The sequence below is a fragment of the Lutra lutra genome, chromosome 6 (genome assembly GCF_902655055.1).
Source record: "Lutra lutra chromosome 6, mLutLut1.2, whole genome shotgun sequence".
NCBI classification, from domain to species: Eukaryota; Metazoa; Chordata; class Mammalia; order Carnivora; family Mustelidae; genus Lutra; species Lutra lutra.
In genome coordinates, this window is record NC_062283.1 from 96,900,148 (window position 1) to 96,919,314 (window position 19,167).

A 19,167-nucleotide genomic window follows, 5' to 3' on the forward strand; every position below is an offset into this window, starting at 1 on the left:
GAAAGCAAGATTTTAAGATCTCCAAAAGGGATTCCTGGATGCGAGATACCATTCAGCAGGTACGCACCAGATGTTAACAAGATTTGAAGTAAACTAATGAGGTAATTAGAAATTACTAGGCTCACCTTACAAATAAGATTTTCAGAGATGGGGTCTTAATATATAAGGAAGCTGCCACAAAAATAATTTGGCTTTCACTTGAGGTTTAGGGAGCTACATCATTAAGTACTTTGCTTTGAATATTTGACCTGTTAGTGAATCCTAGCTGATACCATTTGAATTAAGTCGTAATGATGTAATGAAGGCAAATCGAAGGCCACTCCAGAAAGTTCCCCAGGGCTAAACAACATTGAATCATATTGAATTCTCAAAGGATAGAAATACTCCTTGATTGCAAAACAGTAGGTAGAACTGGCCAGTTGATATGACTAACTTAAGGTTTGGTGCTATTACTAGTTTTTTCGTCGTGGCGTTAGAGATGAGAAAGCTGGCAAAGGGATTACATTGAGTCTCTCTATACTTGGAAACTTTGGCAGGTATAATAGGTGGGAGTCGTCCAGACATTTCCCATAAACGTGGCCAAGCAGTTTCAGCTCAACTCTTCAAATCAGGAACCACAGTGTCTCTTGGGTGCAGGCCTTCGGAATGCTTTCTTATTGCGAGAAATGAGTGTAGCTTTAAAATCCAGATGCAATCCAATTTTTGTGTTAGGCCACTGTCTCTTCCTTCATACGTCTTTTGAGATTGCTCTTAACACATTAACTGAAATACACTAAGTTACCGAAGTCGTCAAAAAAATTTTAGGAAGTTTAATAAATACCACTAAAATTTAAGATGTAGCAAGAGATATCTCTGAGCTTCCTTTTGTTGTTGTTACATAAATTAACCCATTTTTCATAGGTCAGCAATGTATTAAATGGTGGAGCTACTATTTCAATTATCCTCATGATATTCCTGATGGGGCCCTGTATTTACCGGTGATTTCAACCTTTTTGATGCATTTTGCCATGTCACAGCACACTAGGGTATTTCCTAGAGTGGGATCTGATCTGCCCTTTCATATATAGTGCGTATGAAGTGGTATTTGATTACATCTTATGATAACTTTATTAGCAGCTATAGGATTTTCTAGGTAGGTTGAATAGCTGGTCTAGACTAAAACTTTAAAAGAAAGAAACCGGTGTGTCCATTTGGATCTAATACAGTGTAGTCTTCCTGTATTTGCTAAAGTAATTTACTTTTGCAGGGGAGGCATAATTTTATCCCTGCCTTTTTAAAGTTTTCAGTAAGGCCTGAAAATTAAATTGATGCTAGACAAATTAGCAGCAGAAATTTGTTTCATGTAAGTTTTCTGTGACACAGGAGCCCTCATAGGAAAGTGAACACCCAAAGAAGTGGCAAAACCCAAATGATTTTATACCAGGTTGAAAAAAGAGAGGAAATTGTAAAAAAAATAACTAATATGGTCAGGCTAAAGGAAAATAAGAGTTATTTTATAAGGTCTGTTTGTAGAGACTTCTCTCAGCTTTGACTCCCATCCCTGGTGATAAGAATATTTCTTTCCTCCTGGAAAAGAGAGGATATCTCTCACATGGGAGTATTCTCATCTACTTTTAGGGAGGAAAAGGGGGAGATTAGAGCATTCTTCTTACACCTGATCTTTTTCAAGTGCCTTTAGTTCAAAATGATCCTTATGCCAAAGTGGCTTTTTTTTTTTTTTTTTTTTGCCACATTTCACTTTTTAGAATCAGTATTTCTCTATAAAAATCTGAATGGATAACCCTCCTTTGGGCCCCAAAACAGATCAGGAACATTTTACTCAGAAGTTCCTGTAAATGTTATTTACCTAGAGCATAAAATGCGTGGTTGGAAGACATTATAAGTTATATAAACCATACTTAGATTCACTTTTTATTTTTTTGATTCCCATCCTAAATTAGAACATGGATCCATCTTCCACATTGACAGTCCCTGTACCTCATGGCCTCCTCTTGCCTGCTTTCATAACTCTCCTTTAACCCTCATGAGCAAGAATCTGGAATATTATCTCAGATGCTTTCTTGACCTTCAAATTATCTATTAGTCAAGAATTACTAATGTTCCGGTTTCTTCTAAATATGAAGAAGCAGTGCTCTGAGGAATTAGTCTATAGTTATTTGTAGTCTCCGTCTTAAACACTATTACAATGACTTTCCAATTACTTAATAACTCATTTAACGGAATTTAAAAAAAAAATCTTCATTATATCTGACTTTTGTATGATCTTGCCATCCTGAGCCTTACACAGATTCAACTGCTGTGCTGAATAACAAGCGAAGTCTACTGTCTATTTTACATCTTTAAATCTTCCTCAATTCATCACTATGGAGACATCTTTGGGTGCCCCAGTCTGAAATTTGAACCCACAGTTGCCCAGGCAGGCTTAGCGTAACAGCATATTTCTGTTACTGCACGCGGAAATTCTCCTGAAAATGATACGCTTATTGCCTTTCTTTCCTTTTTTTTTTTTTTTTTTTAATTATTATGTTACCATTCTCAGTTGTCTCGGTTTCCCACATAGGCTGAAAAGTGCCCAGGTTAGCAATAGAGGGAGACATTGATAAAAAGCACTAAAACATGACCTTTTTTCCCCTGTTTTCCTAATCATTCTGTTGTTTGAATTGAAGATGTTGGAGGCTTTTAGAGATCCCATAGTCTAAATACAGAGAAGTGTAGTAAGTTGACCAAGAAAACACAGATAATCAGTGGCACTGTACAGAGACACATCTCATGACTCTGAAATATGAAATATGAAAACTAGCTTTTAATAGTGTAGCAGATTTTTGGTTCACTGGTGTCAAAACAGTCTGAAGATTGTTGTCCAACAGTCTAACAGACTCTTGTCTAAAATTGCAAATGTTCTGGTCATTCTTACAGTAGCTCATATGACTCTTCTCATATACCCATTCCAATAATTCCATCTCTTTATGTTATCAATCCAGAATTTCCAGTTATACTCTTCTTAACACAGAATGTCCAGTGTGTATACTTTTTGATCTGCTCCATCATTTTGGGGGAGCATTTTGAAAGACTGTTTCCACAGTGTAGACTTTCTGAAGATAACAAAGCCTTTTTATTGATAAATACGTGTAGAGCGCACGTATTTATCAAGGTGATAATTACAGATGTTTGCATAGTCTACTCTGTGATCTCACTGATCAAACCTGTCAGCCATGCATTATCCTAGAGAGGCAGTGTTACTTTCCAGTGTATTCTAGGAGAAATTTTATCCATTATGTATAGTTTTCTTGACCTGACTTTCTTAAGCTTCTGATGTGGAAATTTCAGTGATTCTTATTCTATTTTAAAGCATACCCAGGATTTTGTTTTTATCAGGTGTGGTAAGGCCAACACATCAGAAGATCATCACCATTGAAAAGATGGTTTGTTATTCATAGTTCCAGGAGAAGGGAGCACACTGCCCTATGCGGCACCACATGGGGAAGCACCAAGGTTGGTCCAGATGCAGAAGGAGCAAGGGAAGAACATGGGCTAGAGACTTTATTGTAGTTTTTGCAGGAAGAAATGGCCAAGGCAACATAGGCAAGCTGAGCAAGTTTAGGATTGGTTAGTTTGGAATATTTGAGTGGAGTTGGGCTATAGGGGTGTTCCCTGATTGTTTTAGTACCTGGCCATGGGTAGTTTAGGGCGGAAGGATAGTGTCCTAGTCTGCAGGAGCCTGAAAAAGGAGGCAGATGGGTGGTGAGGACTCTGGATTGGTTTGCTTATCAAAGATGTGCTTTCAGCAAGTCCTTTGTTGTCTCTAAGAACTAGCTAGCTGGAAGGGGCAGTCCCTCCCCTGGTCCCAAGGCCCCAAGATGTCAAAGCATTATAAAATATAGAAAATTTAAAAACATGATTGATACGTATTTCTAAGCATTTGTCAGAAAAGATTGAGAGATGAAAGAAAGTGCTCTTCCAAAGAAGAAAACTTTGAAGGCCTTAGATGTGTAGTCCGAGGATAGCATATCCTTAAACTGGTGATGATTTCACACTTAATCAACACTTAAGTAGTAGCGAGTGAGCTTAGTGGAAAAGTTTGGATTGTGTTGTGGTTGCAGAGATCTTCTGGGGGGAGAACAGTGCAGACATATAAATGGAGGGGGATGGTGGAATTCTGCAGGGTGAGGTAAAAGATCAAGATAAAAGTGCTTTAGAATTCCACTCAATTATATTTTCAAAAGTGCATTTTGTAAACAAGGAGGCTAGACACATGTAATTTCTTCCCTGTCCTTTTGAGAAAGATGAGCCACATAAAAATAGACAGTAGGGGTTTAGTTTGAGGATCTCTAACTGGCAGATGGCCTGACCTTCTCTTTTTCCCCATTCTTTCCACTCACTTCTGTCCAGATATTTTCCTTAAGCATCTTCTGCAGCGATTTCTGATTACTTCTTGAAATTAAGCTATATATATATATATATATATATATATATATATATATAGTGTGTGTGTATGTGTGTGTGTGTGTGTGTGTGTGTTTTAGTGTGATTATAGGGAAATTCCTCCATCAGATTCACCTGAGGTGCTTAAAATGCAGATTCTTTTTTTTTTTTTTTTAATAGTAACCGGGGGAGGCTACTTTATTTATTTATTTATTTAAAGATTTTATTTATTTATTTGACACAGAAAGAGAGAGAGAGAACTCAACGCAGGCAGGGGGAGCAGCAGAGGATAAGGGAGAAGCAGGCTTTCTGCCAAGCAGGGAGCCAGGCATGGGGCTTAATCCTAGGACTCTGGGATCATGACCTGAGCCAAAGGCAGATGTTTAACCGACTAGAGCCACCCAGGCGCCTCTGATGACTGGATTTAAATGAAATTTGACTGGGTCTTGATCTGTTGGCCTTCTAACACAAGTTTGTTTGAAGTGCCTCATCTCTAAAATGCACAATGAGATTTAAGGTTTTGTTTTTTTTTTTTTTTTTTAGATTTAAGGTTTTTTAAAGGAGTTTAAATTTAAAGAGCTTAGTTCTACTGATTAAAAACTATACTTTTCTACTAGCTCACCTCGAATAAGAATATGTAGCTCAGAGAATCTTAGTGGGTGGGAAACGGCGAGCATTTCTACTTGGAATACTAAACTCCAGTTGTCTCGTTATATGGATCTGTGTTTCCTGGTGAAATTTATATTTTGAATTTCAAATAATGCAAGGAAATACTTAGGTTATTTATCAAATGAGGTCATGAGCATAAAATATTGAGATGAACTTTTTTTTTTTTAAAGATTTTATTTATTTATTTGACAGACAGATCACAAGTAGTCAGAGAGAGAGAGGAGGAAGCAGGCTCCCTGTTCAGCAGAGAGCCCAATGCGGGGCTCGATTCCAGGACCCTGGGTGACCTGAGCTGAAGGCAGAGGCTTTAACCCACTGAGCCACCCAGGTGCCCCTGAGATGAACTTTAAAAAACTAAACAAAGGGAGTGATTAAAATCACAAAAGAAAACATCTCTCGCCTCTATTTCTGATGACCATTCAGAATGTGGTCCTTTCCTTTTCAAACACTGAGAGGCAATACTTTTCTTTGGAAAATTTACAAATGAAGAAAGAAGGCAAATTGTTTTGTGGTTTTCTTTTCCTTAATTCAATTATGTATTTCTGGAAATATGTTACCCCAGTTCCTTTTCAAGTCATTAGTGTTGGATATTCCCAAATATTATATTAGCTTTTTCATCTTTTTGCCACCATATATTCCTTAAGCTTCATCCACTTTGGGTAGATAAGTTGCACATCTTTAAATATCTTTGAGCCTAGATGACTAGCACTGTGCTTTTTCTTCATTCTCATTGCCATGGTGTCTAGTTATAATAAAGGTTCCCTCTTCTAGAAAAGGAGGGTAACAGACCTTTTTAAAAGATAAAACATCTCAGAGTCATTTGGAGTATTTTGGCAGTCTGCCCACAGCAGTATGGATAAAAAGGCTGCCCCTAGTACTGGGGTAACTAAAGCACTCAGCGCTGGAGCATGGCCCATAGCTGCTATGGTAAAGCCCTAGGAGATTTAGAGAAAGGGTTTACCTTGTGCAATAGGGCTGTGCTGTCCTTGAGGAGTCACCCTCAGCCCATGGGACTGCCTTGGGTCTGTTTGGAAACATGGGACATAAGGAGCAACGTGTACTGCAGAAAAGTCTTTGGCTAACAAATTGGACAGCACATTAGATAACAAATAATTTGGGAATTGGAGTAGTTTCCCCTCCCTGGGATTTTATTTTCTCATCTATAAAACAAGAGAGGTTGGACTAGATGATATGGGGCATCACTTTTCAGTTACAGTGTTGTCCATCTAAGTGATGGTTAGGAAGGCATGGAAGTGGTTCCACCTCCAGTCAGAAATGACTATGGCACTGGTTAAAGAGATGGTGTTGCTTAGAATCTCCCCACTGTCTGAGCTACTTGCTGTTTAGAGGAAGATCTCCCAGGTCCTGCTGAATTTTTATATTGCCATAAGCTTTAACTCTACACACACTCACTAGCACTCATGTGTTTCACACTCATGTGAACAAAACCCATGGATCTGTCTTTGTATTTAATAACTGCAGACTTCTCTACCCCGTCTTCTCCTGTAGGGGAACATAACCCAGGAACATTCAGCATGGCAGGAATTCCCTGCATTTTATTTTCATGTTTGTGTAAGTAGAATCCAAGAATAATAAAGTTTTCTTGGACTGAACTTAAAATGGTTGATTGACTACTTCCCGGAGAGTATTCTTTGTATTTTTTGTCTAAAATAAAAAAAAAAAAAAAATCTGATTCTACAGAATTCCTGTGCAATTCTAATGTGAATGTGAAAGTCTTTTCCATGAGTTTTGTCTTTAGCCCTTTTTTAAACTTAGGGCTAACTCCCAAAGCATTGTGAAAGAGAAGTAGTAGAATTCATCATTCTCTCTCTCTCTCTCTCTCTCTCTCTCTCTCTATTTTAAAGATTATTTATTTACTTATCAGAGAGCATGTGTGCATGAGCAGGTGGGTGGGCAGAGGGACAGGGAGTGGTTTAAAATAATCATCCCTCACTCTTTCTATATGTCCATAGTGAGGGTGGAGGTTGGGGTGTGGCGGAGGGAGGGATGTGAGGGCAGTTTTGCATTGGAGCTACCTGGACTCAGGCTAACAGAGGCTCTACTATCTCTTGATAGTGTCTTTTCAAAATTAGGGTTCCAGCCTGCTGTAGCAGGACAAGGACACTGTCACCCAAGTGATTTCTGCTTAGAAATGACACTTCTGTTTACATTTCATGGTCCAAGACTAGTTCATAGCCACTCCTAATTTAGTGGGGCCAGGAGAATGTGATCCTTCAAGCATCTAGAAGTGGAAGAGAATGGAATATTTGTGAACAGTATTTTTGTTTTCCACTATAGTTCTTTCTTTTAGGCGATAATAAGGGAATATATAAAATTACCCAGAGAATAATAATAACAAAGTTATGGGATGCAACTCTTACTCTAGTAGCAAAGTTTCCTTTATTTTTCAGTTTAACAGTTGGAAGAGCTTGGTATATCTATGCATTCCAACCTTTGAAACCAACGTAGTTAAATCTAGGTTTTACCTTGTTAGGGTTTTGTTGTTGTTGTTGGTTGGTTTTTTTGTTTTTGTTTTTGTTTTTTTACAACCGCTCTTAATTTTATGTTAAGATTATTATCTTAAATAAATTCATTGTATCTTTCTCTATTCTGTAATTATACTTAATGCATTTTAGAAATGTGGTTTTTTTTTTTTTTTACTTGTTTTGACCAGTTCAGGAATATCTCTGAAGTGGTAATGGATTACTTTAGAATTTTTAAAAAAGGAGGTGATGAACTCAGTAAAGTAAGAAGTATACTGTACTGTTCTGTTGGAAAGTATGCTGTGTGTGGCTTGGCCTTTCAATGCTGGATTATTTACATTCAGTCCCCACTGCTGTCTGGGTTCAACGATTGCAGAATCTTTAGAAAATCATTACAACATTTAAGTTATCACAGAGAAACTTAAAACATCAGAAGGCAGAGCTGGGAGGGCTTAGAAGATCTCTAAAGATCTGTAAAGACACTTCACTTATTTAGGCGGAGAAAGTTACTTGCCTGGGGTTTCTTCACCTTTTGTGCTTGATATTTTGATTCTTGAGTATACTTGTCTTTTCCTCAAGTTCATTTTCCTTTGCCAACTGTTTTCACCACTACAGTTTATGACATATAACTAGTTTAAGGCTTTGCCGTGTTTCATTGTACCATTTTAAAGAAGATGCTCAGGCTTTTATCATGTAATACCTTTATTGAGCACTTAATAATAATACTAGCTAACATTCACACTGTGCTTCCTATGGCCCTGACATTTTACTTTTTGAACTTAAGGTCTGTGCATGTAAATTATAGTTTAAGCACATGCTGTCATGAATTTTTATTTAGCATTTCTAGTTCAAGGTCTAGACATCCCTCGCCCCCTAGAACAGAAGGAGCAAATACTTTAGGTTTTGTGGGCCATTCGCTCCTTGTTGCAGCTACTCAACTCTGCTATGGTAGAATGAAAACAGATGTAGAAACCCATAAAAGATATAGTGGCAAGATTCCGATAAAACTTTAGCTGAATTTGACCATGAATTACAGTTTGTTGCACTCTGCCCTAAAAGACTCCCAGGCAGGCATTTTACATTAAACCCTCCCAGTGAGCCTCTGAGGTAGGTATTATTTTTTATTACTTTATTGATATATAACTGACATGCAACAAACTGTACAGTTTGATGTTTTGCCATATGTAAACACTAGTGAAACATCAGTATAATCATGATTGCAAACATTTCCACCACACCAAAAGTATTTCCTCTTGCCAAACCCCCCACTTTTAAAAATATTTTATTTATTTGACAGAGAAAGAGGTATCAAGAGAGGGAACACAAGCAGGGGTAGTGGGGCTCCGCATGGGGCTTGATCCCAGGGCAGATGCTTAACAAAGACAGGTGCCCCTCCACGTTCCCTCACCCAGGTGCCCCTCCTCTTTCCTCTTGTAACTCCTCTCTCTGCCTTGCTGAGGACAATCATTGATGTGCTTCCTCTTACTAAGTTTTTATTTTATTTTTATTTTATTTTACTACAGTTTTTATTTTTAAGGATTTGATATAAGTGTATTCATGGAGTATTATCCATTCCCTCTGAGTTCTGGCTGCTTCTACTCAGCATCATTACTTTGAGAGTCATCTGTTTTGTTACTTGTATCCATAGTCTGTTCCTTTCCTTTCTATTGTTATATTCATTGTATGGATATACCATACTTTATTCATTACTATTTTGGCTGTAAAAATAAAACATTGATGAGCATTCATGAAGATGACTTTGTGTAGACATGGGCTTTCATTTTGTTTGGGCAGATACCTAGGAGTAGAATGTGTTGGTTGTATGGTAGAGACATGTCTAAATTTTTATTTATTTTTATTTATTTTTTTAAATGTTTTTTTTTTTTAAAGATTTTATTTATTTGACAGAGAGAGAGAGAGAGAGATCACAAGTAGGTAGAGAGGCATCAGAGAAAGAAGGGAGAGCAGGCTCCCCGCTGAGCAGAGAGCCCAATGCGGGGCTCGATCCCAGGACCCTGAGATCATGACCTGAGCCAAAGGCAGAGTCTTAACCCACTGAGCCACCCAGGCACCCCCCCCATGTCTAAATTTTTAAAAACTATCAAATTGTCTACCAAAGTGGATGTACTATTTTAAATTCTTATTCCTACCAGCAGTGCATGAGAACTGATTGCTTCACATCTTCGCCAGTACTGGGTATAATCAGACTTTTTATTTTAGCCATTCTTGTGGGCATGAAGCCGCAGCTTGTTGTGATTTAAATTTGCATTTCTCCAATAATTAATGATGCTGAGCATCTTTACCTCTACTTGTCATTGTATACATTCTTTGATAAAGTGTCTATTCCAGTCTTTTGCTTACTTTATTAATTAGATTTTTTTATCTTCTTACTTTGGAGTTTTGAGATTTCTTTATATATTCTGGGTATAAGTCCTTTACTAGATACAGAATTCGTATCTTTTTTCTCCCAGGCTATACCTTTCCTTTTCATTTGCTCAATAGTGTAATTGACACTGTTTTGAGCTGCCCTATGGTGTGGTTGTTACAGAGCAGTCTGAGACCATCGGGGAGAGTTTTGAGTCTTAACCTCGGAATCTAGGGAAAATAACTTGAGGTTTCTAAACCACAGGGTCCACCTCAAAAATTCTTGTCATACATGTTTCTGATTTTCTTATGTTTTACCAAGAAGTTTATATGAGGACAAGTTTGAATATGATTTAGTATGATTGGTTGAAAGAAGTATTTTTAGGGATTTAGAAATGATACAGTAAACAAAATAGCAGTCATTAAGCTTAATTGTTCTTCATAACTTCTGGATTTCTATACTTTTACTAGTTTGGCACCCTACCCTCTTTTCTAAATTGAAGGGATATTACAAAAGAGTACTTTCTTATAACTGTGAAATAATCTTATAATCTGGACTATCTTGTTGCCATAGTCATTTTATACTTAGTAATTAAGATTTATAAAATAAAAATCAGTAGTATGTGCTCTCTAGTTAAAATTGAAGTCGGAACAACTTTAATGCAATCAACCTAGTCTTTCTGCAGAATAGTGATACTGACTTTGACCAGTTGGTACATCCTCTGTGAATTTGCCATGTGTGATTATTAAGTGTATGTTTAAGGAAAGTAGTACAATGTTAACTTCGTATAAATGTCAGCATTGTGATCAAATAAGTTATACAATTGGCTGGTCAGATTTAACTTACCAATAAAACATGAACATGATAGTGGGGTTTCATATGTGGCCATTTGTTACCTTGAAGTTCAGACATCTGGGCCATCATTATAGGGCTTCAGATAAGCCCATATGATGGGTTATCACAAACCAAATCAACTTTTTATTTTTTAAAAGATTTTATTTATTTATTTGACAGACACAGACACAGTGAGAGAGGGAACATAAGCAGGGGAAGTGGGAGAGGGAGAAGCAGCTTCCTGCTGAGCAGGGAGCCCAACAACAGGCTCCATCCCAGGACCCTGGGATCATGACCTTAGTGGAAAGTAGAGGCTTAATGACTGAGCCACCAAGGTGCCCCCAAGGTGAACTTAAAGCATATCCATTTACATTTGCCTTTTGTGTTCTTCTTCCATTATCTCACTAAGCCATATCTAAAATTGTATGATGCTATAGTAAAATTTGGAGAAGAAGGAATTTTTCTTTTGTGGGTAGCTTTACGTTTGTTACTATCAATAACATGTAGATAAAGTGTGTTTTTCATCATGTGTTTTAACAGGAAAGGGTCCTGTCAGTTTGTTTTTATCATTGGTCAGTTACCCGTCTTGGCTTTGCACTGATTGCCATTTTTCCTGAGCACTGTAGTCCGTAACTTGACAGAATGAAAAGTGAACACCTTAGAAGTCAAGGCGACTGCAGGATAGTTCAGAATGCCCGGTATCGTATTAACGTGGGCACGTGGCAGCCAGGAGACCTGGGTTCTGGTCCCGCAGTATGTCGTCAGGGCCACTGTCATCCTGCCCAAGCAGCTCTCAGCATGGTTTTTCTTCTGTCAGTTGAAGATTAGGGTGCCTCCTGCGTCAAAGAGCGATACCAGATGGAAAGGAGATACATGAAGCAGTAGAATGTTCCCCAAAGTATTTAACATGTTAAATTATTTTAAAAGTATGATAGTTGAAGAGCTCTACAGTTGTTCCTTCTTTTAGTCACACGGCCACATGGGCCACTTTTTGTTAGTAGGTTTGCATGTATCTGCCTTCTTAAAGGAGAGCAATCTTGCATGCAGAGGCAAAAGTGGGTGCGGGCTAGAGATGGGGAGGAAGGATAAGGTCCTTTATCTCATAGCCAGTCCTAGTCTTTTGACTGCATTTTGCCCACCATACTTATCTTCTTCCTGCAAGCTTCATTTTCTTCTATTCTTGTCTCTTCTCCCCCTCCACTACCAGCTTTCTTTTTTCCTTTCGTACCTCTTCTCTTAGACCAGAGGGAGGGCGGCAGGGGGATTGGGGGAAGGATGGCTCTGTAGCTTTAAGCACTGTCATCTATCTGGATGGTTATGGAGCATGTGTCGGACATGCTCAGAGCATAAAGCTAGTTAACTGTGTACTCAGACCCCATGATCATCCACATGCTTCTGTACGTCCTTTATCCCACCAGTTTTCTTTGCTTTGGAATGGGAGACATGTGTTTGTAGCACTATTCTTAGGGTCAGAGGGGTTATATCTAAATATAGACTCTGCTGAATGATGAGCTCTTAATCTCTTATTATATTTATTTTTAGGGCAGGAGCGATTTGGCAACATGACCCGGGTATACTACAAAGAAGCTGTTGGTGCTTTTGTAGTCTTTGATATATCGAGAGGTTCCACGTTTGAGGCCGTCTTAAAATGGAAAAGTGATCTGGATAGTAAAGTCCAACTTCCAAATGGCAGCCCTATTCCTGCTGTCCTCTTAGCTAATAAATGTGACCAAAAGAAGGATGGTGGCCAGAATCCTACCCAGATGGACCAATTCTGCAAAGAACATGGTTTCACTGGATGGTTTGAAACTTCTGCAAAGGTGAGGTCTGCTTTGTGTTTGTATCTGCTCTGCTCTTCACTCGTAAATCTGAGCTGTAACTATAAAATATTTAGATGAGTTTATGTGTGCAGTTTTGGGGAGCCTAGAAAAAAGCAAAGTATAGCATGGATTTGTTATAGCTTCTTTGAGTGGTCAGCAGGAATGCTTTCAAAACTGGCTGATGTGGAAGTGAATAGAATAGAATAGAAGGTTTTCCATCAAAATAAAAATTAGCTATTATTTAGAGCAAAGAACAATGATGTTCTCTGAGTTTGAGCCTTTAAATAAAGCACTTCTGCAACTGGAGTTCATGGGGAGGATAAAGTGTCTTGTCAAGCACAAGCATTGAAGGCTTCATGAAATCTAGGGACATAGATGACACTGGTCAATGTGTAGGTCATGTGCAGTACTAACAAAAATGGACACTGAAAATGTCAGATGTATTCAGATGGTGTTTGAAGAGTTTCAGATTGTGTATAGAAATCTGAAAGAAATGTGAAAGAATCTGAACAAGAGGCAAGTATCAGCATTTGTGACACGCGGCATGAAGAGTGGAGGGAGAATTTTTTCTTTCATCTATTATGGGATACAGTGTTTTATGAAGAAAAACAAAAACACTAAACTTGTTAAAAATCTTGCCAGCCTAGATATACAAGAAAGTAAAAGTGAAAATCGTAAGCACAAAATATTAAGTGGGGAGGGAGTTTGTTTACATGCATTGGAAATTTCACATTAGAGGTCAATAACTATCGGATTGATGTCAGAATGATGAAATGTTGGAGAAATTCTGTAATGACAAAGTCGAACCATAAGACTGTATATCTTAACACAGTCCCAGCATTTGGGATGCCCTCTGTGGATTTCTTGTACGTATATATTTTTTAAAAAGCCTTTTTCTCTCAGTTAACAAATGTGACCAAATTTACCTACTGGTCAGATTACCTACTTACCACTAGGTCACTTTTAGTTTTACCAGAAACCCACCCCGAAAGTAGAAGATCATTTGATGCCCCTGATGATCAGAATAAGGAAAGTAAAGCTATGAGAGCCTGCACAGAAAAGCTGCTCTGGAGATAACTGAGTGATGTTGTCGTCATCCAAAAAACTATTGTCTGCTGGAACCAGAAGTTTTTACTCTTAAGCTAAAAGCTATTTGTTTAAATAAATACATTCTAGAATCTTCCGTTTTCGTTTCATGCATAAAAAGTGGTGTCAGAAGAAAGTTGCACGCGAGCACTTACCCAGGCAGGAAGGAAGAAATGGCAGAAGGGGAGGCTTTTCTCACAGAGGCCATGTCCTGGAAGCCACACATTTGGTCTCTTGTCTTTGGTGGGTCTGTCAGGTGATTTGCTTGACTTCCCAGCTTTGTTAGGCAATAATCAGTGGTATGTGCAATGTTTATTAGAACATGGGATTTATAGGAAGAGATGCATGTATTACAGATAAAATTTCTTCTCCAAATTTTATTTGAATTAATTATTCAGATAATAAATCCAAATTCATCCCCAGAAACAATAGTGTTATGTGGCATGTACCTTGGGACTGTAAGTCATCAGCGTTGCTACATTTATAGACACGTTACATGTGGAGTGGAGAAGGAAAACCTTGATTAATAGATGTTTCAGGTCTGTTCTGTGCTTTCCTACAAAAACATTAGCAACACCTTTTGCAGAATGTCCTTAGTAGTAAACCAGGGATTTCCAAGAGGATAACAGTAATATGAAATTTAGGTTAAAATTGTAGTTAAGACTTAAAGTACTGCCCTAGTGTCACTAATGCCTGTATTTCTGAGCCGGCTGGCAGCTGACTCGACAGCTGATTTCTGCTTGAATTGCAGTGATCTGAATTTTAATGGGAACACAGCCAAAAGACAGTCTTGAATTCATGAACTTCATCTTTCACCTTTATGCAAATAATGGATTTCCTATACGAAAATGTGTTACTAATTACAATATGGGAATTTCAGTTCCTAATCAATTGCTACTAAATGCAGTTAGAGAGCATTATAATTCTTTGAGATAATGGGAATGGTGGGGGCTAAATGACATTTGGACATTCCAAGATCAATACTTTAATTAAAGTTAATACTTATCTTGGGAGTGGAGGTTAAAAAAAAAAAAGTGCTGGAACAGATACCTGAATGAATAGTCCCAAGTGTAGGTTTCTCACTGTCTGAGAAAGTACAACAGATAAGGGAGACAGCTAGAATAAACCTTGTATTGTTAGACTGAAATTGGAGAGATTGATATGAACTTAATGATTTATATGCATGTAGAAATATGTATGTTTCTGTGTTTGTATGTGTTTATAGACACATGTGTATATATGTGTATACATATGTGTCTATAAACACACATATGTATAAACAGATAAATGTAGAAACTGATGTCTATGTGTCTGTGGAGGCGTATGTGTATTTCCTAGTTCTCCTTGCTTAGGAGCAATGATACCACAGATCCAATGAGCTTCCTAGTCCCCAGAATTTGTTCCTTATTTTTTACTATTTTTTACAAGACTTCATTTATTTTAGAGATAGCATGAGCTGGGGAAGGGGCAGAGGAAGACTCTCCAGGAGACTCCCCACTGAGCACAGAACCCTACGTGGGGCTCAATCTCACCGTCCTGAGTTTATGACCTTGAGCCAAAATAAGAGTCAGACAGTTAACCAACTGAGCCTCCCAGGCGCCCCCAGAACTTGTTTTTAAATACTGTTCTCCTGTAAAAAGAACAGGGGTTTCATGGAGAAATTATTGCTTCCAGGATTGGTGGGACAAGGAAAGTAAAGATACGACAGAGATATTTTGTGGTGCTAGAAACTAAGGAAACACAAAATGATGGAGACCGGTCAGAAAGAAACAAGACCCTACTTAATAGGAGCTCCAAAAATCCAAGACAATTGGAGCAGCAAAGTAAATGACTATTGCAGTGGATCTAATCCATAGAATAAAGGAATAAAGTAATAATCCACGATAAGAGTAAACCAACGAAAACCTCTTCCTAACAGTAGAATTCCAACTAATAATTTAAAAAGGAATGATGGATACAGTCAGTCACCTTTAACCACCATGGAAATAGCTGTTTTAGGGAAGAATAAATTGATGTTGAATTTAATGGGAAAAACTCTGATGAAAAATTGGGTATTTCCATATTTGAGGTTCCTAAGTACAAAAGAGAAATTGTGACTATTCAGTGGAGAAGCCTGACAGACATGACTTTAAGCAAGTGTGCCTCTCGGATGCTGAGGGAGACACATCACTTACTCCTGTCAAAAATGTATAACTTGAGTTTAATGATATGAAAACATCAAACAAGCCCAAAAATTGAGGGATATTCTCTGGCCAGTATGCTCCAAGAGTGTCAAGGTCATGAAAGGCAAGGCAACTGAAGAACTGTCCCAGGTTAAAGGAGACCAAGAAGACATGAGCATGAAATACAGCCGGTCACCTGGATCACACATAGGACACTGAGACAATGGGGACATTTGAATGAGGTTCATAATCAGTACTGACACTATTATCGAATTTCCTGATTTTATCTGGAAATCTGGTTATCCAAGATGTTAATACTTTAGGAATATGAGTGAAAGGTATGTAGGAATTTTTGCTATTTTTGCAATGTTTTTGTCAATCCAAAATTATTTAGAAATGAAAAGTTAAATATTAAAAAAAAAAAGCCCAGATTTTGCTATGTGTTACTCGTGTATTTAATGACAGCTAAATCTGTCACACAAATGTTGTGATAGCTAGTGACTCCTTAGAGTATTTTTTAATGGACATCACATCTATAACATTGTTTCAGAAACTAAGGAAATTAATTTACACATGACAACTAGAAGTAATAACCTGTACTCAGAGAGGGGAAATGACATGATGCATTTATCATATTTTAATGTGTGAGCCCATTGACATTCCTCTTCATAATGTATCCTGAATGCTTGACCTTAAATGTTTAAAGGCAGGAACTTTTTTGTCTTAGTGCTTTTATTTATGGGAGTGGCGACCCAGCAAGGGATGACAATTCCTTTTCAACCATTAAGATAGTTCACTGAACCTCAGGGACAAAAAGTTTGAAACAGGAACATCAGGAAGGGGAATCCTTTGTGAAAAGAGGAACGTTCTATATCCACGTTACTGAACAGCATTAAACTCTGAGGGTGTGTATACCCTGGAGTGAGGGCGAAGATGGTAGCCTGTGTATTCTGATGTCCCCTCTAAAAACTGCGCTCGTACCATTATTACTCTTCATGCTTTCTTCTAAGCATGAATCCTTGGAATTCATCCTGGTCATCATTTCTGCATTATAGGATAACATAAACATCGATGAAGCAGCCCGGTTCCTCGTGGAGAATATTCTTGCAAACCACCAAAGCTTTCCTAATGAAGAAAACGACAGGGACAAAGTTAAACTGGATCAGGAGACCTTGACCGCAGAGAGCAAGTCCCAGTGTTGCTGACATGGCTTCTGCTTCTGTCCCACAAGCAGATGCAGCCTGCCTGGGCTGGAGCCAGGCCTGAGTATGGATAAGGTGGCAGATGTGCTGTCCTGTGAGTCTTTCCAGGGCTGCACTTTAAAGGAATGCTCTGGTTTTTCCTCAGGTTGGATATATCTTTCTCCCTGTTCTGAATGACAGTGACAGCACCCCTGGGAGTCTGCGCCCACACAGGGCTTCTCTGGTGGTTGCCATAAGTTCAGGATAATGTTTACATCCTCTGTAACATCTTTTTAAATGATGCTCCCACCCCCCCCCCGCCCGCCCCACCCCTTTACCAACTTCCAAGTTGTGCCTTGTGGCTGGAGTGCTGAGGTGAGAAACCTGACCTACAGTCTTTGAGCAAGGCTGTGGGGCTCTGTCTTGTCTCCATATCCTTGTCTCACTCTCCAGACTCTGGAGGCTGCAGGCTCTGGTTGTCACAGAAGGCTTGAAGTCCCTGTTTTGCAGCCTTTCTTTCTTTTTTCTTCCTTCTTTTCTTCCTTCCTTCCTTCCTTCCTTCCTTCCTTCCTTCCTTCCTTCCTTCCTTTCTCTCTCTCTCTCTCTCTCTCTCTTTCTTTCTTTCTTTTCCTACTTAAAACTTTGGTACTTCATGTAAAATTGTTACCCTTAAGTATTATAATTCCATGAGCCCTAGCCAGTGTAGCGTGCCCTTGCTAAGGACTCAGCATGGCCAGCATTCTGGCTCTGGTTGCTGCCCTTTGGAAATGATACAAACAGACATTCCTTCTCTCTCTCCAGTCTTTTGTTCTGTTTTTTGGTTTTTTGGGTTTTTTTCCCTCTTCCTTCTGGTTGTTTATTTTTTACCTGAGAGCCTGGCTGGTATTACTGTTGCAATTATCTCCAACCGAAGCTAGTCTTTTTAAATCTGTATTAGTAATGGTCATAGAGAGGAGTCACTTCAAAACATGTACCATGAAAGCTGAGGTTCTGTATTATGAATTATGAAAGAGAGTAGGTCATGTGTGGTTTTCTGTAAAGTTTGGGACATTTTAAGTATAACACATGAGAAACTTAAGGCAGCTTCATAAAGTTGTATTACCATTTAACCCAGTTAAGAAAAAGAATAAATATTTTGACTGAAACCTTGTTTTTGTGAATTAATGTGATTATGTGAAGGTAAATGGGGTGTACTTTTCTGCCTTACAAAACTTGGTGTCTGTTCACTTTTTCCTTTTGTTTTTAAGGGACTTGCTATCGTCTGAAAGGTCCAACGTATTTCTTTCAGAGGAGTTTTCAAGTGTTTGTGACATAACCCAGAGCTAATGCAAAATGAGGCATTGATTAAATTGTCTTACACAATATTATTAATGTGGGTAGGAAAAATCCATGCATTTATTGAGAGCAGGGGGAAAAGAACTAGCAAGAATTGTGTTTGCTCTGGCAGGTGTATTCTGGGAATAAATAGTTATCAAGGGCCATAAACTATAGCTTGCTTTTCTGGTTAAATGTAAGCTTTGCCTAGGACTCACAAATGTATTTATATGTTCTTCATTTAAGTAAATAAACCCTTTGATCTTTTGGGACATGTATTCTATATAGAATCAGATTTTCTGAAGTTAAGGAATATAAAGAAGCCCCTTATTTAAATATTACTTACCATTTAGTTAATATAGCCCCTCTTAATTTAAAAAAAAAAAACATTGCATTTAATCTTGCTTTCTAAGAAACATATGTGTCATACTCTAAAATTTTTTCTGGTTTAAGTACAAAGCACTTTTTTTTTTTAAAAGATTTTATTTATTTGAGAAAAAAAGACAGGGATAGCAATAGAGATGGAGAGGAGTGTGAGGAGCAGGGAGTACAATGTGGGGCTCCATCCCAGGACCCTGAGATCATGACCTGACCTGAAGGCAGATGCTTAACCCACTGAGCCACCCAGGCGCCCCAAACTACAACTTCTTAATCTATATTGATTCCAAAGTCCAATTGTGTAAGTAGTATGAAAAGTTGGTGCCAAAACCTAAATGTTAGAAACCTAAAGCTTACTCTGGGTGGTCACTGAAAGCAGCAATTCTTCTTGGGATTTTCTTTTTGTACATATTGGCTTTCATTTTTACAAGAAATTCATTGTGTTTAAATTGA

General features: G+C 38.2%; 1 protein-coding gene across 2 annotated transcripts in view; it reads left to right on the top strand.

The window, feature by feature from the left end:
• Window positions 1–18,167, top strand: part of RAB32 (RAB32, member RAS oncogene family) — a 20,487-nt gene extending 2,320 nt beyond the window's left edge. The window contains exons 2-3 of one of the 2 annotated variants that reach the window (XM_047734680.1): window positions 12,316–12,593; window positions 16,897–18,167. In XM_047734680.1, coding sequence (XP_047590636.1) covers window positions 12,316–12,593; window positions 16,897–17,046 — 428 coding nt within the window. In that variant the 3' untranslated portion in view covers window positions 17,047–18,167. Of the gene's footprint in view, window positions 1–12,315; window positions 12,594–16,851 lie in introns of both variants that reach the window. The other variant, XM_047734681.1, reaches the window with a different exon arrangement.
• The last annotated feature ends 1,000 nt before the right edge of the window (window positions 18,168–19,167 follow it).